Below are 24,911 nucleotides of genomic sequence, written 5' to 3' on the forward strand. Positions count from 1 at the left end.
ACCAATACAACATTCATATTACACAAGTTAAGTATTAAAAGCAAAATATATTTAAATTGTTAGTTCTGCTGAAATCTGTCTGTAAGTGATTACGTTTACCATTATTAGATTGTGATTAATCTGTGTATAAGTAGCATTCTACCATGAGGGGTTGTGAAACAATTCATGGGAGAGGAAAGAAGTACAAACAGAGTTCTTCTGCACATTTTCTGATAATTTTCTTTTTATGAAATATTAGTAAAATGTACCTCTTATGCCACGGACATATGGGCCTTTTTTAATTAAGTCACACCTTTGTGGTATTGCTAACAACCAACTAATAGACATCTTAAATGTGACAAGGTGCCCCAAGTTAACACTGGTTTAAACTTGAGCAATATGGTATTTTACGCACTATTGTTCATGTAAAATGTAAAATATAAACAGTGAGTAGGCTTTTTTTTCACTTAAATAAAGTACAACTACTTAAAATTGTTACTTTAGTAGACGTCCAGTAATTCAGAGAATACTGTCGACTCTTCTGTTATATTTACTGAGTACGTAACATTTGTCATGAAATTAAACGGGGGGGGAAGGGTACTATGACGTATTGTAATAGACGGCTGAAAGGGCCAATAGGAGAACGGATGCAACTGCTCACGCTTCTGGACCAATGAGAACGAGGGAACGACATCGCTTCAGTTTACCGGCCGTCGTCTGATTGGTCGCTCCATGGGCCACTCTGTGGGCGTACGTGAGCCTCTCCTCGCTCTGGTCACGTTGAGGAAAGAACAAGGAAGTAAAAAACGAGCGAGGAGGAAATCTCCAGTGAAGTGAAGCCCGTCAGTCATTTGAACACTGTCACTTTTCCAAATACCTTATCCGCTGCGCACCATGGCTGAGTAAGTTCTCCAGTTAGTTTACACTTATTCAGAGAGTCATATACGTGTAATTAAATCATTGTTGTAACGTCAGACTTTGTAACCTTTAGTCGTTTAATTTGTGCAGAGCAATGTTTTAGTTAGTGTACATTAAACTCGTTTGCTAACCAGCTTTAGTGTTTAGTAGAAGCATGTGTAAAATGTCAAATAAGATGTAAAAAAAAATGTGTTGTGTGATTGTGGACAGTTTGAATATGACCTTGTTGATACTAAGTCCCAGTAACTGTGAAGTGTCCTCTTCTCCTCACAGGGCAGACATTGCACTGATTGGTTTGGCTGTCATGGGCCAAAACCTCATCATGAACATGAATGACCACGGCTTCGTGGTAAGATGATCACTTCATTTCCAAAACTTCTAGCAGTAAAACTTGTTCCACTCTTTGTATTGTCCCCTTGTTTTATTTCACCCAGTAATCACCAAACCTCTCCAACAGGTCTGTGCTTACAACCGAACCGTGTCCAAGGTGCACGACTTCCTGAAGAATGAGGCGAAGGGCTCCAAGGTGATTGGAGCCGAGTCCCTGGAGGACATGGTGTCCAAGCTGAAGAAGCCCAGGAGGATCGTCCTGCTGGTCAAGGCAGGACAGGCGGTGGATGACTTCGTCGACAAACTGGTTGGTAGTTCTTTCTGAACCGTGCTCCAATCACTTGTGGGAAATTGAGTCCTTCCTAGTTACATTAGTTGGCTTTGTGTTGCATTTGTTCTTCTTCAGGTCCCTCTACTTGATGCCGGGGATATCATCATCGACGGGGGCAACTCTGAATACAGAGACACAACAGTAAGTCGTGGAGAGAATAAATGTTTTGCCAGTAAATCTTTATTTCTGTTTGTCGAAATTCTCACGGTAGTTGTGTTTCTGACGTACAGCGGCGGTGCAAGAGTCTGAAAGAGAAGGGCTTGCTGTTTGTCGGCAGTGGAGTCAGTGGTGGAGAGGAAGGGGCTCGTTATGGACCCTCACTCATGCCGGGAGGACATAAAGAGGCCTGGTGAGTCATCACACACTGATCACTCTTTCAGATGCATGCTAGATGTTGGATGTAGGACACATGGATGTTAAAATACACATAGTGACACCTGAGAAAGTTGGAGACATGTGGGACTTGGGGCGTGTTGTTGAAACAGTGAATATCTCTGAAAAGATTTATTCATCCATTTTGGTAAATTAATCAATTAAAATGCTTACTGTTGCTTTATTTTGAAGGCCACACATCAAAGAAATCTTCCAGAGCATCGCTGCCAAGGTCGGAACAGGAGAACCGTGTTGTGACTGGGTGAGTGCTGTTCAATGTGAACGTTTACTACCTACTGTCGTGTCAAGTCGTCTCGCACTATTCTGATTGGCTTGCTTGTGTAGGTCGGAGATGAGGGTGCAGGTCATTTTGTGAAAATGGTCCATAATGGCATTGAGTATGGCGACATGCAGCTGATTTGTGAGGCCTACCACCTCATGAAGGATGTTCTGGGTATGGACCATGATGAGATGGCAAAGGTGAGCTTTAAGATGTTCTCTTCATTCAGTTCTGTATCACAAAATGAAGAAACAAAAAAAAAGTGTGGCTGACTATATTTTATCACACTGTGGTTGAATCACTCAGGCTTTCGAAAGCTGGAACAAGACAGAGTTGGACTCCTTCCTGATCGAGATCACGGCGAACATCTTTAAATACAAGGACTCTGATGGTAAACATCTGTTGCCCAAGATTCGCGACAGTGCTGGACAGAAAGGCACAGGGAAGTGGACGGCCATCTCAGCCCTGGAATACGGCACACCCGTAACTCTGATCGGTAAGAGAAAGAAAGGAGGTCGTAGACGAGGAAGTATCTGGTTTCCTTCTTTCAATGCTGGCTGCTTTCCCTAAACTCTGTTTGCCACGATGACTTGGCAAACTACATTACGTCCCACGTGTTAGGATTTCAACACCAATTCAACAAATTGAAGGGCAGTGGGCCAAATGATCAGAGTTGTTTTAGCTCACGTTTAGCATTACTGACACACCCCGTGGCCAGTGAGCTTCTTCCAGAGAACTTGATCGATATGTATATAGCTGCCACTAAGAAGATTGACGGCTTTTCTAGTGGCCTGCTCATCTCTGGTGACATAAGGAGGATTTGTGATACTCTCTGCAGCTTTGGTCTTTGCTCTGACTGCATGGCAGTCGTAAACAGCCGTGGACAAAATAAAGGTCAGGGAGTTTAATAATCCGGTACAAAAGATGTCTTCATATCAGCTCATGCCCTTCCAAACAGACACCGTTTGTGAATGAGACATACATCAGAAGCCTTTAGTAAAAGTTCAATCATGCAGATATTATTAACCCTCACCAAACCCCTGCAACCATAGGAGAGATTAGATTTTATAAAACACATTTGTTTCCTCAATGCCGGTCAGTACCGTAGATCCTGTTGTGATGGAGAGAGATAGACGGGCTCAGCTCTCGCACAATGAAACCTTTTGTAAAGCCTCTGTGTGGAGCGGTCTGACAGGCCGCTCCACACAGTGTGGATGGCTCTCTGACCCCGACAGGGAAAACATTCCTCACCCGGATAGTTTCCTCACTCAACACATTTTCTCTCCATCTGTCTCTGCCTGTCGTTTGCATCATTGCTGTTTTTTGGCAAGTCATGCTTACTCAACAGTTGTTTGCTGCCATCTTGAAACAGTGGTAATCTAATATTGACATTCTACTATGGCAACTGGCTCTACTTTTTTTCTTTTTTTTCATGAATCTTTTGTAACTACTACTGAGTCATGCTGGTCCTTGGGCATTGTTTGTATGTTAGCATGGTGTTCCTGCAGCACAGCTGTGGCGATGGCATCGGCTGGCACAACCTACGTAATCATGTGTTGTAAAGGGTTTCAGAAAATCTAAATGACTGTTTACAGACCTCTGTTTTCGAGTGAGACTCCAATAACATTACGTGTGCAGAGAGCTTACCTTGTTGTTCCTTTCTATGCCTCTGTCGCCTTCACTCTCCCTCCCCCCCGTCTCTTTCAGGAGAGGCTGTCTTTGCCAGATGCCTGTCCTCTCTAAAGGATGAGAGAGTGGAGGCCAGCCGCAGCCTTTCAGGGCCACAGGGGGTCAAATTCAGCGGTGACAAGGCTGCCTTCCTGGAGGACATCAGAAAGGTAGAGCACACAGTAGTGTATTTGCCAGTTTTTTAGGTACACCTTGCTAAAACTGATGAAGGCTAATACAACAGCTCTGCAATATATCCTGCCTGCCCGTCATGCAGGTTATGACATTGAGTTTTTGTTGATACTGTTTTCGAGAGAATTTAAGTTTTTTATTTATGAACGTAAAATCTACTTATTACATTTACACATGTTTTACGGTGCCCAATATTCACTGCAAAGTGTCACAATGTCAGATTGATATTCTCTCTCTCTTTTCTCAAGGCTCTCTACGCCTCCAAGATCATTTCCTATGCGCAGGGCTTCATGCTGCTGCGGCAGGCAGCCAAAGAGTTCGGCTGGTCCCTCAACTACGGCGCCATCGCTCTGATGTGGAGAGGAGGCTGCATCATCCGAAGGTACATTTAGGCTCATTTGTGTCCCCATACCACAAGTTTTGCCTCACTGCAGCCTTGTGCAACTTGTATGTCAACAGGTGTCTTTCACACTGATGGTGAAAACTGTGGTTTGGTCGTGTAAGAGAGAAAAACTAAAATGGAGAAGTTTAATTTTTTCTCGATTTAATTCCCTTTGTAAGATTTTAAAGTACTTTTGATTATATACTTATTCTAAGGTAAGAGGGATAAGTCTTCCCGAAGTCTTAATGTCGGAAGTAGTGGAATGCTGGACTGAGAAATCTAAATTAAAGGAATATATGACCCTTTCTGTAAAATCAAAAAGTGAACGAATGAGGAAATGATGGTTGTGACATTGGTTTGTTTTGTGTAATCTGGCCAAGAAGTTGTGTAAACCCAAATCAAATATAACAGTCAGTGTGACTTGCAGTTTTAGCCACCATTTAACCTGGCGATTTAAATGCATTGTATAGTTATTATAATGGCATGTTCCTTTACTGTGGGCAAAGTCTTTTCCGCTTTTTGTTACTATTGTTGGCTAACGCTGCTCCTCACATTCCTCACCAGTGTCTTCTTGGGTGAAATCAAAGAGGCCTTCGACAGAGACGCTGAGCTGCAGAACTTGTTGCTGGACACGTTCTTCAGTAATGCTGTGCAGGACTGTCAGGTATGAGGAGGAAGGAGGAAGTGGCCAAAGATCGATCTGTCAATACCCACATTGACAAAGACACAAAACAAAGTTATTTCCTCTTTTACAAAGAAAAGAGTGAACAGCACCACTTGTTAGCTTAATTGTCAGCTGTCTGAAATGCCGTTTTATTTTTGGAAGGTAGTTTTCAAACTAGGGAGTCTGGGGATTTCATTTATACATTGTATTGTTATGGAGATGACACAGTGGATGTATTCATGGTTTATACATCATTCAAACTGTCTAGACAACAACAGTTTGCATCCGACCTGAGGGAACACAAACGGACCCAAATGGAGAAACGCACAGGAAGCAGCATGATTATTAACAAGCAGCAATATGTTTTTTTTTTCTACACTTCATAAATCACACTTTCCATCTTCTCCTCCAAAAGTAAAAGCTCATAGCGAGTCTGCACGAATCCACCTGCACATATTGTCACACAGACCTAAGACCTACGGCAATAGACTGATTGGACTGAAGATAATTTACACCGAGCTCAAATCGGGTCTCTGTTACAAGGAACTGAGTGTCCTCGTAAAGGCCTCGTTCATGGCCTCGTATGAACATAACTGTATTAAAGGGCCACTGTGAGGCTGCAGATTGCAGCCAACTGAAATGTCTCCTGGGGGCCGAGTGAGTAGAAGAACTAAGAACTACGGTTGCCAGCACAAAAATGCGGCTGGCCCAATCTTGAGTCATTGGTTTGTCTGTTCTTGGCTATTTTAGGAACTTGGCAGATATATAAGCGGCTCATTCTACAGTAATTAAAACACAATAGTTTTTATTTCCAGGTGATCATCCTAAAAACATGCATATTAATATTATTTTCCATTTCTGCCAATAGATCCCCCCCCCCCCCCCCCCAAAACATGGCCCTTGAACACTAAATTGCATTACCTTCATGAAAAACAACTGTTGTTAACCTGGTTAATTTCTCTGTTTAGGAGTCATGGCGCAGAACAGTCAGCACTGGAGTCCAGCACGGCATCCCGATGCCCTGTTTCACCACAGCGCTGTCCTTCTATGACGGTTACAGACATGAAAAGCTGCCAGCCAACCTCCTCCAGGTAAGACACCGGCTGATGCTGCAGAGCCCACTGAGCAGATGGCGAGGAGGCACATCCGATTAAAGAGATCACGTGAAGCTGTTGGGATCTTAGAGCTTTAAGACCCCGGCGGTTGTTTAGAGAGACTTTTACTCTTCTGTCTTTGGACTCGATTCTTTTAATCTTTTGAAACTTCATCACCATATAAATATAGTCAGTTTGTCAATTTGAATCTTATATTACACAAAAAGGTAAAATATTACTGGCTATAAATGTGAGATTTGATGTCTGTCCACGGCTAATATTGTTTACTACAGGGACCAACTGTCTAATATGTTTTGTGCTCATTTATGACCTTATGCCCAATTAAACAAAATATATATATTTTATTGACTGTTTTATACCGTCTTTGGCACTAGGAGGTGCGGGTGATCAACAACTATCTCGGTAGCGAAAGGCGTTGCTGCAAATCAGCAAGGCTAAAAACAATATGGATATGTTATGATCCATTAAAGTCACGAGATGAATACGTTTTCTTATCTCCGCCTACATCTTGGCTGTAAGAAAGCTTGGAGGTGGAGTGAGATTCAACTCTTCTAGTTGTAGATTTGATCTGTTGGTTCAACGAAACAAGCAATTTGAAGGCCGACAGATTTAGCAATTGTCAAATGAATCATTGTGGGTGTAAAACATTGTTTATGTTCTTTCTTTTAGGCCCAGAGGGACTACTTTGGAGCCCACACATATGAACTGCTGTCAAACCCTGGTCAGTTCATCCACACCAACTGGACCGGCCATGGTGGAAATGTCTCCTCTTCATCCTACAATGCCTGAGGATCAGCTTCACGTCACTCAAAAACACAAACGGGATGGAAGGACGAGAGGGAGTTATTATCTGTGAGAGAAGAAGACATGTTGCACATTCCATCTTTACAACCATGATAACCACAGCTGAATAGTCAAGAACCCTCCCCAGCAATTACCGTAATACGACTTTTTACTCCTCTCAAAAATGTGTTGTTGCAGTTTTAATTAGCAAGAAGTCTAATCCTAAGTGATTTGTCATAAACTCTACACTGGGGGTGTTTTTGTGTAGCAACTTTTCAGGGTTGACTCCAATGGATCCTTTGGCTAATGTGCTGGCTATCATGCTAACGTTCACCAGTCATGTCGGGCTCAGGGTTCACGGTATTAACACTGGATTAAGGTGAACCATTGCACTGTGCTGTATTGGGCTAAATAAAGATCTCAATCCCTTTATAAATAGCTTGTATCGTCCTTACTCTGGGTGCCGTAACCAGGATTGAGATTTGTTTGTGTGCAGCACTAAATCAGGCAACAAGTGACATAAGTTGCCTGATTTATAAACGGGATATTAAATTTTAAACGGCTGTCTGACTGTGTGTGTGTGTGTGTGTGTGTGTGTGTGCGTGTGTGTGCGTGTGTGTTTACTTACTTACTTACTGAATGTGTGTTGTCCTTTCAGTGATTGTCCAGTAGATGGCCCTAAGAACAAGACCCATGTTTCTTTATACACAGTGACAGTAATTCAAAAGTAATTCACTGAAAACTAAAGTTGATTCGAAAAATCAAACTGTTCACAGTTTTGGTCATGAAGGGATAAGAGTGAGGGGGCATAATAACTTGATACAATGGTTCTTCCATTAATACTACTTAAGTGAATTTCTTAACTTGGTGGCAGAGGCCTTCTGATTCAACTAGATAGTAAGTTTTGAGGCTGTAGTATTAGATTGCAGAAAAAAAACTCAACAGCACTACAGTCTTAACAAAAACTGAATGTTATAAACATCCCAAAGGTAATTATTATTGCAGGACTCTTGGCTAAGATTAATTGTACAGGTTGATGTGTACTCTCGCTTGTATAAAACAGTCCAACTATACAGAACATGTATGGTCAATGGTAAAGATGAACTGTCTGCTGCATAGACGGACCAATATCTGAGTCAGTCTAGATCAGTGCTTTACAACCCTTAGAAAGGGTTGTAAGATGATTCATGCAACACGGGAAAAATGAAAATATGGTTCTGTGTCATTTCTCTGAGCTCTTTTTAAGTTAAAATAGCCGAAAGTTTTACCTCCTCAGGCCTCGAATATATATTCAGGTTTTGAGCATCAAATCAGTTTGGTTAAAATGTCCGTTGACACGTTCAACCTGCTTCTAAGCAAGTACTGCTTCACATGTGGCCGGGGACCCTTGTTACACGTCATCTTTCTGTCCCCTTATTTTATTTCATCTCTTTACATTTGCCCGTCTAATAGAGGCATAATCTGCCCCCCAAAAAACTTAAACAAACTATGTTACCAGAAGACAAAACAAATAAATAAGCATACTACTGTAAGCGCTCTGCTCCCTGCTGTGCTCTCTGAAGAGGATCCTTCTCAGCTGTCGGTTGCTGAAACAAAACGCTTTCACATCACAGCAGTGAGGAACATTGTGCCTAACAAGAATGTGTCACAGCTGCTGTTAAACCAGCTGTTAAACAGATAATAAAGCCCCACCTCAGTGCACCTGAGCTGCAATAGCTTCTATTTCCTATAAAACCGCTTAAAAGACCTTCTTGTTTGACTCTTCTTGTCAGAGCTTTGATCCTGAAGGGGAACACAGCAGAACAAACAAAACAAACACAGTACACGTTACTACATACAGTACATACACTTCAAATACCAGAAACAGGCAGTGGGAGGCTGCCGACCAAATTATTGCTCCTCTGTTATTTGGATTATTCTCACTGGTTAAAGAAAACTAAATGTCTGTGAACCTTTTCCGCTTCTCTAATGTTTAATTAAACCAAAGAACAGAGCATTCTCCAATTATTCTGCAACTATTCTTCAAGAGGCCTGATGTCAAACAGAAGCCACGAGAGCTCAGTGAAGGCCGTGCAGGTGCAGGATGAAGCTGCTGAGTCATCTGCAGACAAAGCAGCAGCAAGGCGACACCAGACGGTGTCACGATGCATGATGACGCAGGAGGAGGACTGGACAGCAGATGGAGATCAAACATTCTCTACTAATGGTGTTCGAATACAAAGTCAACCACATAAACAGATAGGGAATATCAACAATATTTCTATTGCTGCTTAAACTATTGTGTTGGTAGAATGGAAATAAAGATCTTGAAAACTGGTTTCAATATTTAGTTTTTCCTCTATAACATGAATTATGATATATAGAATATTAAATAAGCAAACATTTTACTACATACTTTCTATTCTACACATTTTTTTTAAATAACTGAAACTTTTCTGACTTATGCAAAAATGTAATGATTCACACACCTGCTCTGTACATATTTATTTCATCACTTATTTTGCCATATAATACAATTATTGTTTTTAATGTCAGACTATACTATGACATTGTATTAAAATTGTATGACTTAATTTAATGACTTTTTTTCAACATACTAAAGTACAAATTTCAGTATTTGTTATGCCAAAGCAAAACTTCCACATAACGCATGAAGCCATGGACAACTGTAAAAATAAGAGTTTGAGGTGGAGCCCTGTAAAAAAATACTTATATATCAATCTACATTGAGAGACGACAGGTGATTAAAAACTCAAAAACCTGTTTATTTTACACCGCAATACTAAAATATCTCAATACAGAAAGTGAAAATTCCTGCTGGCATGTTCAGTTGTTTAAGTCCCTTTTTTAAATCGTAGTGATACATTCCATCCACTTTACAATCAGGATAAACAAAACAAAAACATCTTGCCATGTTGAAATGTTTTGATCACATCGAAAAGAAACCTACCATTTAATACTTCCATAAGTTAACAGTGAGTGTTACGAGGACAAAGAATAAAAGCATTCACTGACAGAAATGCATGTTTCAGATTGAAAAAAGGCAGACTTTGTGTTTCACAAGTTTGAAGAAAAAAAAAATAAGTATGACTGCTGCAAAACTGTAGGTGACTTTGGTCCTATTTGTGACATTTGTAGGTACGAACAAATACCTCAGCCCAATTGAGAATGGTCCGCTCTAAATTTGATTACGGGAAAGTCCGAGGTTTCTTGCTAGTGAAGTGAAGAAGATCTTTTTCAGGATTAAGGCAGACGTGCAGCAATTCCATTGTTGGTTTTGGTTTGTGCCGGCCCACCCAACAATGTCTTCAGCTTCTCCATAACTGACTCCAACCTGGATTCTGACGAAAACCTGGGCTGTCCATGTCCGAGGTCCCTATACATGTGAATTAAAGTGTTGGCATTTCAATTAATGTGAAGTCAAAAATAAGTCACTGTCAAGAGTGTATTATACCTAGTCAAATTCAGTTTTATTTCAGACTTCCCTTTGATTCACAAAACATAGAAAAAGCATTCGTGACCACTTCAAACACAAACTTTCAAATGGGAACTTGTCAAACATTCACCACACCAACCTCAAACTTAAACACACTTTCAGTGTTTTCCCACACAGACTTCACCAGCACAAAGTCTCATTTTCACACAGAGGGTGGTAACAAGGAGAAAATAAAGCAAACAACCAGACACAGCATTCACATTAAATCAGACAGCAAGAGAAAGCTACGAAAAGGTACAAATACTTATTACGCACTTGACAGTTCACTGTTTTTTTTTAAGAATTAAGGTTGATAGAAAATGATGACAAAAGCAGAGACCCTAGGGATCTCAAGAGGCAATTAATGTCCTTGTGATGGCCATTTGGGACACACTCGTACTTGCTTCTTCCTCTCACACTCGCACAAAGCCACAGGTTCTTCTCAACTCTCGCAGGCATTTGTCTTTTTAAAAAAAAAACATTTTGCACAAACAGTCCTTCTCACACTTCTTTCAATTTGCTCTCCCGTTCGCTCACTCACTCGGTCCAACATCAATCCCACTCATTGATCTTGAAAAGCGACAAGAGCAGACAAGAATTCTATATCCTTAAAAAGGTGAGAGGAAAAAAAGACAACACCCACCGTCTAACACAGTATATGCAGAGTGAAGCTGTGTTCTTTGATGGCAAAGCATTTACACATGGGAAGAGGGGAATTGATACTGAGATCTGTCGAACATTGCAGCCAATGAGGCGCTTCCTCCCGGGAAATTGGGAAAGAGTTGGTGAACTGCAGAAGAGATTTTCATGAAGGCGTTTCCAAATGATGTCAAAACAAAAAAAATGCAATGAACTGCATACAGATATACAATTATATCAAGCTCATTTTACAAGGGGACAAAGGGGCTCTCAAGATACTCGTGCATGTTTATAAATATTTATCTTGCATGCAGTCATCTGTTTTAACATTTAAAAACAAAACGGTGTGGCAGTTTCCACTAACAAACTAAACTTTTCACCCATTCAATGCATGACATAATCAGTCACACACAAGTATAAAGTTTCTCTTTAACAAAATAAAAAGGCAGTATATTTTTAATAATAGGGAACATAAGATATAAGCAGTTCCCAAGTGTATGTATACTTACCAGATTAGCCTAATAGCAACAGAAAAGCGCAACTCTAAAGCTATCTACACTCCCCAACTAGAAGACTTGGACTCCATAGAGGTGCCAAAGCCAGAGCTGAAGCCACCGCTGGAGGCGGTGTTAGCGCCTGCAGCCCAGCCAAGACTAGCTGAGCTGGGGCTGCTGTAACTGGTGCTGGAAGAGCTATAGGTCTGATCTCGGGTTGTAGGGGCTGTGCCTGCCGTTGTGGTCAGACCCTGCTGGTTAGCCAGCATGCCCATCATTCCCCAACTGCTCTGCAGCGCTGCTTGGGCAGCCGCCACCATTGCTGGGTTTAGACCGAGAGCCCCAAAGTTCACCCCACCACTACCGCTGCTCATCCCCCCACGATTACTGCCATAGCCCTGACTGAACCCACCAGCCCCAAACCGCCCTCGATCCATCATTTGCCTACTATTATTGTGTTTGGGCTCAGCATTGGAGATGTGCACGCTGATGCCCTTGATGATCAAGTCCTCTCCACACAGGGCTTGGGCAACCTGAGAAAGAGGTGAGGAGAAACTAATCAGTAGTCATTATTATACCAGCAATTTATAATCCAACGCTGCCATTTATGGCGAATCTCACCTGGTCATCGGCAAACGTGACGAATGCAAATGCCCGGAAAGGTTTGGGGATGAAGACATCAGTGACTTCGCCATACTGCATGAAGTACTGCCTTAGTTCATCGGTGGTCATGTCCTCTGTGCAGCGGCCAACAAAGATTTTACGGCTCCGCATGGGCTCATCAGGACCCGCCTGAGAGGACAAACAGGCACAGCAATAAATTAAGAAATATATCGTTGTAGTCTTTTTAAAGTCATACTTCTGACCAATTAAGAATTATTTTCCAAACATTAAATTTGTGACAAATTTAAATTGCAGGGTCATGATCCAAGATTGGGAGGATATCGATCAACATGTCGACGGCTCACAGCCAACGGTGCTGACAGAGTTTACCTGAGGTGGAACTGGCGGGTGGGTTCCTACACTTCTGGGACATTATCAGATGTAACCGCCGTATGCGAGCAGGTCACATGCTCATTAATGCTCTGAATGTTAAATACAGCTCTTTTAACAGTTTAATAAAATGTATCTAACAGCAGAAATCCAGATGATGATCGCCAATAACGTATCAACTGACCCAAAGACAATTTAAATGTATTTATACCACGACTATACTCTCACTAAAATACCTTTGAGTTGGGAAGTTTGCAGTCACACCATCGGCCATCAATCATGTGTCTCTGGGCAATCACTTTGGTTTGTGTTTCATACTCAGTGAACCGGACAAACCCAAACCCTTTGGAGTTGCCAGTCTTCAAATCCCTCTTGACCTGGAGTGAACAGTGGACATGCAAGCTTCATTACAAATTGTAAATCAATCAGAATAGTAAGATATTCCTATTACAATCTAAGCCTAACAAATATATGTTGACAAAAGTACTGCAGAACAAGATGAGATGTCGCTACCTGCACCATGATGACCTCTCCAAAAGTAGTGAAATAATCTTTCAGGTCTTGTTCGGATGTTTTCCACGGCAGCCCGAGGACAATGAGATCTGATGTCTTCTGAAAGCCCCTTTTCACTTTCACTGCAGAGGCAGCATCTATTTCATCCATCTTTCTTTTGTTATCTGTGGCGAACAAATAGATACAAGTCATGTCATGGAAATTAGTTGCGTTTTGTTTCAAGGCCACAATTCGCAGACAAATTGATGTAATAATCAGATGAAACTACAAACCCCCTGAGCTCTTTGCCATCTGGTTGTGACAGCAACACACAACAAGATACAACACATGGCCAAAAGTGAGAACATCTGGCTGTAGAGCATCTTACTCCATGCACATCAACAGGCTGCTTTATCAGACCAGGCTCCTCTGTAGAACCTGGCTGCAGGGATTTACGCCCATTCATTCACAAGAGCACTAAAGAAGAGATGTTGGGTCATCGCTCCTTCCAGTGTGAAGTATATGTGTGAAGGGTTGAGGTGCAGTCCTATACAACAAACAATCTCACCTTTAGGGTAATTGACGACATAGACCAAGTTCCCCCAGTCGTTCTCAGGAGCATGCAGGACCCCCTCCACGAGCCGGACTCCCCTCATACACTGGGACTCTGGGTTCCTGTACCGCAGCCCGCAAGCCCCTGGAAACTGAGCCGCTACCGACGATAGCAAAATAGTACCATCATCCTCCGACGGGATCTCCATGGGCTCCTCGTTTTCATCTTCAGCCACACGAATGTACAGCTCAGACATGGTCTCTAAATGGTCGGCCGCTGGCCCGAGTGGAAGCAGCTGCTGGAGCTAAAGTCAAAGACCGCGTTGATGCACACGAGTTTGTAGCGTCGATCGCTGCTAAAGTTTAAAGTCACTTCAGTTAACTGGGTGACGCGACTAAAATGCAAGGCTGGTCAAAAAGACAGACAAGTCTGTGTGGAAAAGCAAACACTCAATCAACTCACTGTAGCATTCGCTAGCTTTCTTCTCGGCTCGCAGCACGCGTAAACACGTTAGTCAGCTAGCTAACAAGCTAGCGTTAGCAAACTCGAGACGGCTAGGAAAATGAATGACCATTCAGTTTCACGCACTGTTCGTCGTCAACAAACACACGAGTCCTGCTCTTGCCTGGGAGTTGTGTGGCTGGAAGTCGTACGCTTACATTAACATCGACTAATGTATCTTGTTCGTTCAGATGTACGTGCAAAATCGAAAAGACCACATATAATGCAGCAGAACGCGGCTAACCTCTATAACCTCAAGCTAGCTAACAAAATGGCTGCGCACTTTGTAGAGATGACATCACCCAGTTGGGAGGGCACATTGTTACGTTTTTGTGGGGGTGCCACAAATTAAGTTTTGAAACATTAAGTAAATGATTTGGCTCCAGGTCACCAGTCGCCCCTTAACTTTTTTCAGACCACATTTAGATGTTTTGTGGTTAACATTAATAATCTTTTCGTGTTCCATAACTTCCAATGGAAAAGATTTAAAGATCATGGTTTACCTTTTGAAGTTGTATATATAGATTAGCCAAGAGTCTAAACAAAAGGTACGCACCATGCGCACTGAGACATTTTATTGAAGAAAAAAAGCATTTAATACCATACCAGGCACCATGAGAATTGGGAAATTGTATTTCAACCGAAGTATATGACTTTAATCCATATTTGGGGATTTTCGGTTTACATAATTTACATTTACATTATTCTGTGCAGCCAAACATCGTTCAAACCCCCAGAATCCCAGATTTTGTAAAATACCAAACATGTCAGGATGAAGTGTACTGAGATGTGTCTAAAATGGTATAAGACATTATAGAATATTTGTATTTGATGGAATGGTACATTTATAAAAAAACAACAACATTGGAAATAGTTTGGTTTTAAACATCATATAATTTCAATAAAAAGCTGGAAGGTATAAAAGACATTAGATTAAATGAAACGGCAAAACCGGATTTTACAGGCTTTATTCAGAATAGATCATGACAAAAAAAGATCTTCAATGATCAAAGCCTTGATAAAAAAAGACAGGTTTCAACTGCCATAAACCCCCATTTTTCACACATGCTGCAGACAATGATCATTCTTTGGGACTTTTTTGTCCTTTTCCTTTAAAGTGTCAAAGCAAACACACCTGTGTTTATTCCCACTTCCCTGTATGGAGTCGCATACCCCAGTGATGTCAGTCCACTTACCTACAAATAGGCTAGGTTCAGACTTCCCACATACGTTTTCTTCAGTGGAAGTGACATGGATCAGATTAGATTGGGCATCCTTAGAACTATGTGAGTAACATATTGTTGGACAAAAATGTACGCGAACTATTCACAATTTTCTAAATCTAAGTTGAATTTTACCTTCTTTTTTCTAGTGTTTTACAATGTTTTATTATGAGGAGCGTGCTTTCCATTCAGACAACAGAATGGATTCATACCCCAGCAACAAGATTAACAGGTAAATATGTTTGGCTGTGATGAAGGGTGCTTTTTAATGGGTTTTCCACATCTCTGAAAATGTTTTCATCTTCAGAAGGAGATATGGAATGTTTTTCTGAATACATGGAGATGTGGATACACAGTGTGAGGATTGAAGGGTTGAGACTCTGGCTGTCTGGGGCCTTACAGATCCAAGGTAATTATTTCAGACACAATCAATGAAAACAATATTGACATATACATGAGATATAATGCCTTTGACTCAAGTTTTTCTTTCTGTAAGTCAACATTGCTTCTCTGGATCAGCAAAAACCCCAGCTGTCTGCCTGTGGATTCTCACTGCACAAAGACCCTGACAATAACTTTATTTTTAGAGTCAGTTACAGTGGATGTTTTGTCCAGCAACGGGTATGTCCGACGCATTCAGAAATATCTAATGCATGTACACAAACTCAGACATTTGACCTTTGCCGATGATAATCTCTGGATGCATATTGCTTTTTCAGAATGGCTATCATGTCCTTACACTAAATTTGGTAAAGAGGATAAACCGATTTGGGGGAAGACCTCATAGTGTCATGATGAAGTGTCCCGTGGTTTCTGTGCCAAGCAGAGAACAAATCCAGTGTGACCCAGAGTCTATTCAGGTACCTGATGATTGGAGTTCTTCATATGGTACTTTTCACTGTTAATCTTGTAACCAATTTTGCTTTGTTATTCTGATAAGCTTTGTATGTCTCTATAGGTGACCAGACAAGTTCCCTATGACAACTGGAACAATGAGGTCATTAAACCCAATCTGAGTGATATCAGCCCTTAACAATAGGATTGCATTACATATGTGAACACATATTTGTAAATGTGGCAGAGGGGATCTGTCTGATGTATTTTTGTGTTTGCATTTCTGGTTATGCATTACAGTTGCATTGGTTGCTGTCTCTGAGCGATCAGCTCATTGTAGCTCTGGAGGATGCTAGCCTGATCCAGATGAACATTGACATGAGCGGACCAGACATTACAGTTCAAGGCAGGAGAAGGGAGGTTTTGAGCCCTGTCAAAGTAAGAGTATGGACACAGCATACTGCCACCCAGTGGCCAATGGCAGCATTACAACCACAATTCACTCCATTACTGTAATTTCTTAAAAACACAGGTACTGCAAAATGAAGGGGAATTCCTGGCCTTGAAGCTGGTCAGCGGTCAGTATGCCTACAGTATGGAAGCTACTTGTCCAAAAGGTGGGTAGCAAGCAGTGAATCAGACCTGGAAGTTAGTCTTCTTTGCCACACCACACATTTTAACATGTTTATAGTATTCAGATCATTTACTTAGGTAAATATTGCACTACAATGTAATTTATTTTTCTCCATACCTGCAAACTCCCAATAGTTCAAAGTACAGAGGTATTCACAGGAAAATATACTTAAAGTATACAAAGTAAAGTCTTTCTGTAGAAGATGGCCCCCATCAGTGATTGTGATGTGTTTATATCATTATACATTATATACATTTCCAAGAAGCATTGTGTTACTTCTAACTATAAAGTTGCAGTGTTTCCCAAAAAGATGAGTGATGGAAAGAAGAAAAAACAAAGTTCTGTCCACAAATTTGTATTCACTTTTTGGGCTTTTAAAAAGGTGCGGCCTGACCAAGTACTTAAATGTATTTTCAATGTAGCCATCTGAGAAGTTCTGAGTGGCCCCAACACACTGCTCTTTAATAAGGGGTCACAAGCCAGAAAGGCTACTTGTGCTTATCATATAAACTGTATATAAACAGGAACACACAGTCAAAAATATTTACATCTGCCATGTATTGAAGTATAAAGCAGCATATCATGGAAATTATCATGTATAAAAACCTAAAAACTGTACTTGAGTAAATTCACTTTGACCACTAATCGCACATTTTATCACCGATGTACATTTCAGTGACTGCGTCCACACCAGAGGAGACCGTGCTGCACATTTTCAAACGACATATGGGTTTGACGAAGCGAGGCAGCCGTGACAATGAAGCACTAACAGTCCGTGATGTGTCGGTGAACCAGACAGATCATTTCACTGTGCATGAGACAAGGGAATTTGTGACACTGATCATTACTACAGCCCACATACTCCAGACCAAGGTTAGTGCTGAAACAACAGTGAGAATGGTTATAACCAGAGTTAATCATTGTGGTTTCATTACAGTGTAAAACATCTAAACCAGATTTTCTTTTAAAGACCTGCGCAGACAGGAAGCAATTCCTGCAGCCATTTTACAGGGTGGATGTTGTGCTCACCTTCAAAGAGACAAATCACAAAATGCACTGGACCATGGAGAACACACTGCCATGCACAGGTGAGTGTGCGGCTGATGATCACAGTAAAACTAAAGTGGTGATTAATTATCCGATGATATTTTGACCACTAGCCATTGAAATGCTTTTACTGTGGGCTCACCAGGCATTTACTTGTGTTTGTTGCTCAGTCAATTAGTCATTTAACTCCAAGTCACACGTTTCATACACTTTAAAGCGAGATAGAAGTTAAAGCAGAAGTGATTGATGGAAAACAAATCCAGAGTTAAAGATCACCCCAAAAACATGTTTTAAGACATCTAAAAAATACTCTGATTTGAGTAATAATTTGTGTCAGGGTTTGCCCACATAGAAAAATTCTCCTAACTTGCTACAAATTTACATCTACCCCCTTACCTCATTAAATCAAAAATCAATGCACATGGAAATATTGTCCGTTTCAAAAATTTAACTGCAGGACACAATATGTCTCCTACTTAACTAAAATGTAAATGTTCAGTATGTGCACTGAAGGCTTCAGAACTTCCATATCACGCTTGTGTAAGTTAATAATTGGATCTTGATTGGCTTCCAAACCAGTGGGGATGGCTCGTAAATCCACATGTTAAATAAGATGAGAGGTGAACACGTAAACTTTCCCCCTGAACAAATTAATGTGAAAACAGCCCTCTTGTGTCAAACTCTGAACATACATCATTATGCAGCTCACACATCCAGGAAAAAGTGACAGTAAGCGAAGCAATTATTTGAGTGGCGGGAGGGATAGCAACAAGTCAAGTTAGAGGAATAATAACAATAATACAGGGATGTCTTAGTTTATGGAGTTACTGCAGAGAGATATAATCTAAACGTGTTGTTGTCGAGAACGTTTGTAAAATTGTGCAAATAATCCTTAATCTTCAGATTCAAATCCTCATTTTATTATTGTTGAATAATTTTTTAAAAAGGTTAGATAATAAATATTGCTTCTGGATATAATTTCACCGTTACTAAAATGACGCAATCCTTCCTCCACAGCCGGGCCGGCTGGTTCACACATCACATCCTCTCCCGTTCCAAACACCCCGTCAACGTTCAACTTTAAACACGAGAGATTAACGACAGAACAGCCGCTGGACCACCTGAATGAGAAAGCTCCATCCGAAGAGATGCCTGCAGAGTTTGCCTCAACTAATTCACCTCATACACGGATGGACTTTAATTTCCACACTGATGAGAGTCAAAGTGGAAATGTGTCCTCTGGATTAGACAGAAACAACGTTGCTTCCATTATTAATGCCACTGAAATTAGCATTTTTGATTCTCTAAATGCCACCATACATGCTTCAGCCACAGCTGAAGCATCAGAAACATCTGTTCTCACAACGGTTCAACTGGAGCACAAGTACCAACAACTCAACACAACCAGTGGGAATAGAAACCTGACAGACACCTGACTAGAAACCTGACAGAAACAGCATTATCCAGGGTACCGGTTCTGGAAGCAAACAACTTTTTCCAGCATGTATCTTTTTAGGCGTCAGCTTAGCAAACTTCTGCATAATTCATGTCACAACAGAGATAGACTCACATTGTCAAATTCAAATACCATGTTACCCATCACTAAAAACTTTATATGGTTTATTAAGTTATATTTCCTTAATTTTGCGTTTTCTAATTCACTCTAGATTTCAAATACAGTTCCACTGTAGTGACAACACATGCCTGAAGGCCTTTTGATTCACTTGTTTTTTTAAATTATCATCGGTGCCACGTGCTGCACGTCTGTTTGCAGTCTTGAAAGGTGATGCTGTGGTCAGTCAGCGCGGGGAAGGTTGATTATACAAGCAAAAAAAAGGCCCGACCTCTGCCAGCCGCTGCCTGAGGGTGGACATTATCCAGACGCAGACAAGGCAGGCGTTAAATAAACACGTCTCTATCCGAGCAGCACAACAAGCTGACGAAGAGAAGACGCTGCCATTGTAACGGCTGATGCCACCTTTTAGAGTAGCTCGTGTTAGAGAAGCTCATAAAAAAGATTTTCAACAGAATATCTAGTTGTCAGTGATGACTCAAATACTTTCAGATGGATTGTTTTTCTTCGGGCGAAATTGACTCTTTTTCAAAATAAATAGATGAATAACACTCTAAACAATCAGCATCCGTGGTGTTGATTTATCTGTTTTCTGCTGCAGTATACTTAACCAACAGAAGATGGCACTATTGCATATGTTTTTAGAAAAGTCTTTGAATGGGCCAGCAGCCTGCTCATTTTTAAATCAACCAGTTTTCCATATATACTTAAAATGTTCCTTTTGGAGTTGCTTTGTGTCCGCATTGACAGTTGAGCTGTATGTGAGACATAAATTACCACCAAGCCATTCAAAATGTAGTAGAACGGGAAGTTTACTTTCATTTGAGCCTCATCTTTTGCTAATTATGTTTATTATTTGCTTTAAATATGACAACCTTAAATGCATTCCAGACACAATCACAGGAATAAACCAGATTATTTTGATTTAAAGGATGTGAAGATGTTTCTCTTTTGCATCCACCCTTTTGTTTTTATCTTTATTACTGTGACCTCCTGGTATGCACCAAAGCGTCTGTAAATGATAACAGTGCAGTGTTACGCAGTTACATGCATCATATACAATGGTCTGTGGGGCAGAAAATCTAAACTTCCTTGTGCCTTTGGTCCCCATCTGCTCAGTGAACTTATGAGCAGGAAATGGAATGAGTGGTGCAAAAAGCCCGCCAACATCCCCGGTTCTTTCATGTGGCCTCTCTCGGTCATTACCCTATCTGTACCGACTGTTAACTGTCTTTACAAAGTTAAAAATCCCTTTCATGTTTCACTGTTTCTTTTTTGTTTTAATTTCAGTCAGAGCATATGGTTTGCACATCTGGGAGATGCTAAGCATGGTGGCACCCAACCTCCACACACACTGCTTCTGTGAAGTGATCCATATATGGTCTTCATTGTTATTGCTCATAATAACTCATCATTATTATAAACAAGCCTGGCCTTGATTGGCTGCTTTGAGTTCGCTGTCTAAATAATGTGAGCTTCCAGCATTTCAAACAAACACCAGACATTTGGGGAAAGTGAACACTTTTGGTGATTTTATTTAGAGCTCTGAAACATCATGAAGGCATCTTTCTTCACTCTATCCTGCAACTGAATTTGCTGTCTCTGATTAATCCCAGTCTCCTAACATGACCATTTGTGGGTGTCATCTGTTTTTGAAACTAAACCAGGAACACCGTGGAGACATTTATAGTACATTCTCATGTGACCTACGTGTTTCTCCTGATTAGATCTTTTTGAACGTTCTGCAGAAACCCTCCATGAGGGTGCAAAAACAAAATATTTCTAGTAAAACCTCAGTGTTGTCAGACCAAAGTCGTCCAACAACAAGACTGGGTGACAAACTGTGCAGCTTGTACCATGTGACCACAAACAAGCAATCAGATCAGATCAGGAAATCTGATAAGTGCATCTCATCCCAGCTCATTTGAGAATAACCACATTTGATCCTACATAATAGAAAGAGAGTGTCATTAACTGACTGGTAATTTAATGACACCAAAATGAAGTTAAAATTACTATTGTTGACAACTTTGGGTCATTAAATGCCACTTCAGCATCCTCTGCTCTCAAACTACCAGCTCTCAGTGCCACGTTTTGGCAAGGCAGACGGGGTTTCATGCCACTGGAGAGATGCGGGGAGGATGAGGGGGAGGAAGGCTATGTGTGGCTGTGAGTGGTTTGCTGGGCCTCTTCATCTCGATCGGTGGGTAATTACAGAATCATGGGTGAACCACGCATGTAACCACGGTTACGTTGCACAGTAGCAGATGTGCTCATGACATTATCCAGTGCCAGAGCAAAAGGTAAATAAAAACAGATGCAGCTGGTTGCTACGGACCTTCGCCAAACTTGCGTATACCCCTAATTGTTCCCATGTGGGCCTGCTGCGCTGGAGTAATAAAAGGGGCGGGTATGCCCTGTTTAAGATATGCCCGTGTTTCTCAACGGGAGAAATTTATGAATGGGACAACGGGCCTCTGATGGTGGTTGTGGCGGTATGTGTTTATATGTGTGTTTATGTGTGTGACTGGCATTAAATGGAGGGGCAATATCATCAGTAGCAGTTTCCTTCATTCTCTCCTTCATCGTTTTATTTTTTCTTCTGAGGACAAAACAGGCCTCCTGTTATCGAGGCCTTCTACAAGCACCCCCACGTGCTTAAAGACTGACTGGTCTTGATGCTGTATTTGTCAAACCATGCCTGGAAGTGTGTGCGTGACAAGGCACAATGTCTGCTGCAGGCCAGATGAAATATTGAGGAAGAGGCTCGATTTCAGTGATATCCTGTCTTTGCTCGACATCTGATTAGTGTATGCAGCCTACAGTGCCCTGCACAGGGGCTAAGAACTGCTGCGGTGTGTGTGTGTGTGTGTGTGTGTTTAGGTTTACATGTTTATTGTTGCAGTGTGCAGTAATGACACACAGGTTACATGAAGAGGAGGACTCAGGTTGGACCTGAAATTCCCTATTTGCCTGTTTTGAGAGTTCAATAAACAATTTCTTGCATCTTTTGTGTTGCTTCCGTTTAGGTTGTCCTCTTTTTGACGACATGCACACACAAACACACACACACACAACACACCCATTTTACACTATGAAGCTCGCTGGCAGCAGTGCGTGCCTCCTCTCTCTCTCTCTCTTTCTCTCTCTCTCTCTCTCATTAACCGCAACTGTCAGATCCTCCAGATGAGGAGCAATTAAACCAGATAATAAACACTCGCCATCAATTCCTGTTTGTTGATGTTGTTGTTGTTGTTGATGTCGACGAGCTGGGGGCTCCTCTCCTGCCACCTTAGTGCTAACTAGTACTTGAGTAACGCACGAGAGCAGCGAGGGTTGAGTCCTTCATAACACTGAAAAGGCCTCTCTACCTGCTGCATGTACGGCAGCGCCAGGCTGATAATAAAAAAGTCACTGTGAATGTTAACAATTGGATCCTAATCAGACACAGCTCACAGAGGCTGCTCTTTTATCCCCGGGCTTCACAGAAAAGGCAAACAAAGCGCTGCAAACTGTCAAGATAAAACACTACTTGGGATTGGTCGTGTGTTAGGGCTTCTTAAAGGGCAGTAATCTCGGCGCGCGCTGCTTCCTGAGACGACGTGCCGTAAAGACCCCTGTGTTTGCTCTTCTGTTGGAGTGATAAGGCCGCCCCTCATCACGCCTCGCTTCTGACGAGGCTCGTCTCCCCTGACGATGAGGCGAAGGGGCCGTGTTGGGGCGACGGAGCGGGCAGCCATTGAGGGTTCGTTCGAACCAGAGATATCTTCTTTTTTGGTCTTGTCTAGATGGTAACCCTTGTTTTGTGAAACTGTTACAAGATGGTTGAGGTTAGGCATTGACCTCAAATGGTTCAGGTTAAGAAAGGTCGTCAGGCAGCCAGTCTCTCTCGTTTTCTCCAATATGGGTGACCGTCTTCTTTAAATTCAATGCATTCTTCTTCCTTGTCAAAACCTGGCACCGACAATACCCAGAATTCAACACGATTACCAGCAGAGATAAAGGTGCGTTATGCAAATCGCGTCTAAAGTAGCTTCTAGCTGCTCACCTAAAGCAAAGAGCCGGCTTCAGAGGCCTAGCCTGGAAAGTATAACTTTGGTTTTACTCCACACCTCCAGATCTTTTTCATTTAAAAACTCTTAATCTTCAGCTCCGACTGACACTGACTCCACCGACACAACTTCAGGACATTTATTACATGTTATTCAGCTCCCTCTGGACCCACAAACAGCTTTATTCAACTTTTTCACATATGCAGTAGTACCTTCCAAAACTTGTAAACAGTGTTTTGTGTAAAATTCCCTATAACCTGGATTTGTTCAAATGAGATGAACTGTATTTGACCTCAAGAGTAAGGCAATTGTGCATGTTTACTCTTGATTGTTCAACTTGTAAAAAAAAAAGGCCCAGGATGGTTTTCCACTTAAATTTGAAGGCCGGACAAAGCATTCTTAGGAATTTAAAGACAATACCCTTTCTTTCAAAGGCTATAAAAACATGTATACAGCTGTACAAGGAGTTTCCTGATCCAAAGGCAAAATATGGTGTCAGATATTCCTTTTTCCAATCAGGATGGCGTGGCCTGGAAAGTAATGTACAAGATGAATCTGTTGCCTGTTAAAAAAAACTGAAAAAAATGATCCGATTTCCCTTTCTCCATGGAAAAGTTGATGTGGCCTCTTGTTTTGAAACTATATTTCCCTCAAAAACACTCTGAAAACTAAACAAAATTGACAGTGTTGGATTTATTGTCTTCTGCTCTTTTGTCTTCGGCGGCCACTGTTTGTGCCTTTGCCATGGAAACGGTAAGGTTATTTATCTTTACATCCCTTTTACAATAACGTCCCTTTCCTGACCAAACAACAGAGGAAATATCAGGTCAAGCCTCTTCCCCCTTCTAATGATCAGGTCCATTCAGCCTCAGTATTTCAGACGGCTCGTGCACGCTCACACGTGCGCCCATACAGCCACGCTATTGATGACAAACGTACAGTTTGTGATTAAGATTTCCGTCTTGTTAGTGTGTTTTTTTTTAGACCGCTTGTTGTTAAATGGTAAAGGAAAAGGGAGGAGAGGGTTTTCTATTTATACGCTGCCTGTTGGGAAGCTCACAAAGACCTTAAGGCAGAAACACTAGATGGAGACAGAGAAAACTGACTCCCAGGTTACATTTCAGACATCAGGTCGGTGAATACAGTTCACAGTGTTTGAAACGTTGGAGAAGCACACGGACAAAGAAAGCATATTGTCTTTATTTATTTGCAAATCCTCTTTTGGGTACATGAACAACAATATTATTCAGAAGAAGCTTCTTTTATGCAGAAATCTGGAAAATGTACTAAATTTGACTTGCTCTGAGAGATGTGCTCTCCCTCTTCACAGGATGAATCTAATAATATACTTTTCTCAGATAAAATATGCTCTGTGCAGTCATCTGCA

The 24,911-nt window shown here is 41.4% G+C and overlaps 2 protein-coding genes across 4 annotated transcripts; one reads left to right on the forward strand and one right to left on the reverse strand.

The window, feature by feature from the left end:
- The first annotated feature begins 761 nt into the window (after positions 1–761).
- pgd (phosphogluconate dehydrogenase) lies at positions 762–7,444 on the forward strand. Its single transcript, XM_079226687.1, has 13 exons — positions 762–881; positions 1,171–1,246; positions 1,355–1,534; positions 1,634–1,699; positions 1,789–1,907; positions 2,123–2,192; positions 2,276–2,410; positions 2,517–2,706; positions 3,918–4,048; positions 4,319–4,452; positions 5,017–5,116; positions 6,085–6,207; positions 6,901–7,444. The coding sequence occupies exons 1-13, from the start codon at positions 874–876 to the stop codon at positions 7,018–7,020; spliced, it is 1,452 nt and encodes a 483-aa protein (XP_079082813.1). The 5' UTR covers positions 762–873; the 3' UTR covers positions 7,021–7,444.
- A 2,212-nt stretch (positions 7,445–9,656) lies between these two features.
- On the reverse strand, positions 9,657–14,270 carry tardbpa (TAR DNA binding protein a). Of its 3 annotated transcripts, XR_013771092.1 has the most exons (7): positions 13,676–14,270; positions 13,129–13,292; positions 12,852–12,992; positions 12,244–12,414; positions 12,071–12,155; positions 11,133–11,279; positions 9,657–10,390 (listed from the first exon to the last, which is right to left on the reverse strand). XR_013771092.1 is itself a non-coding variant. In XM_079226580.1 (6 exons), exons 1-6 carry the CDS (start codon positions 13,914–13,916, stop codon positions 11,185–11,187), a joined length of 897 nt encoding a protein of 298 aa, XP_079082706.1. In that variant the 5' UTR covers positions 13,917–14,270; the 3' UTR covers positions 10,419–11,184. The 3 variants fall into 3 exon arrangements, 2 of the variants coding, with proteins under 2 accessions (XP_079082706.1, XP_079082705.1); XM_079226580.1 differs by lacking the exon at positions 9,657–10,390 and having other exon boundaries at positions 10,419–11,279; XM_079226579.1 differs by lacking the exon at positions 9,657–10,390 and having other exon boundaries at positions 10,419–12,155.
- Between the last annotated feature and the right edge of the window lie 10,641 nt (positions 14,271–24,911).

Source organism: Taurulus bubalis, assembly GCF_910589615.1.
Source record: "Taurulus bubalis genome assembly, chromosome: 11".
Classification (NCBI taxonomy): domain Eukaryota; kingdom Metazoa; phylum Chordata; class Actinopteri; order Perciformes; family Cottidae; genus Taurulus; species Taurulus bubalis.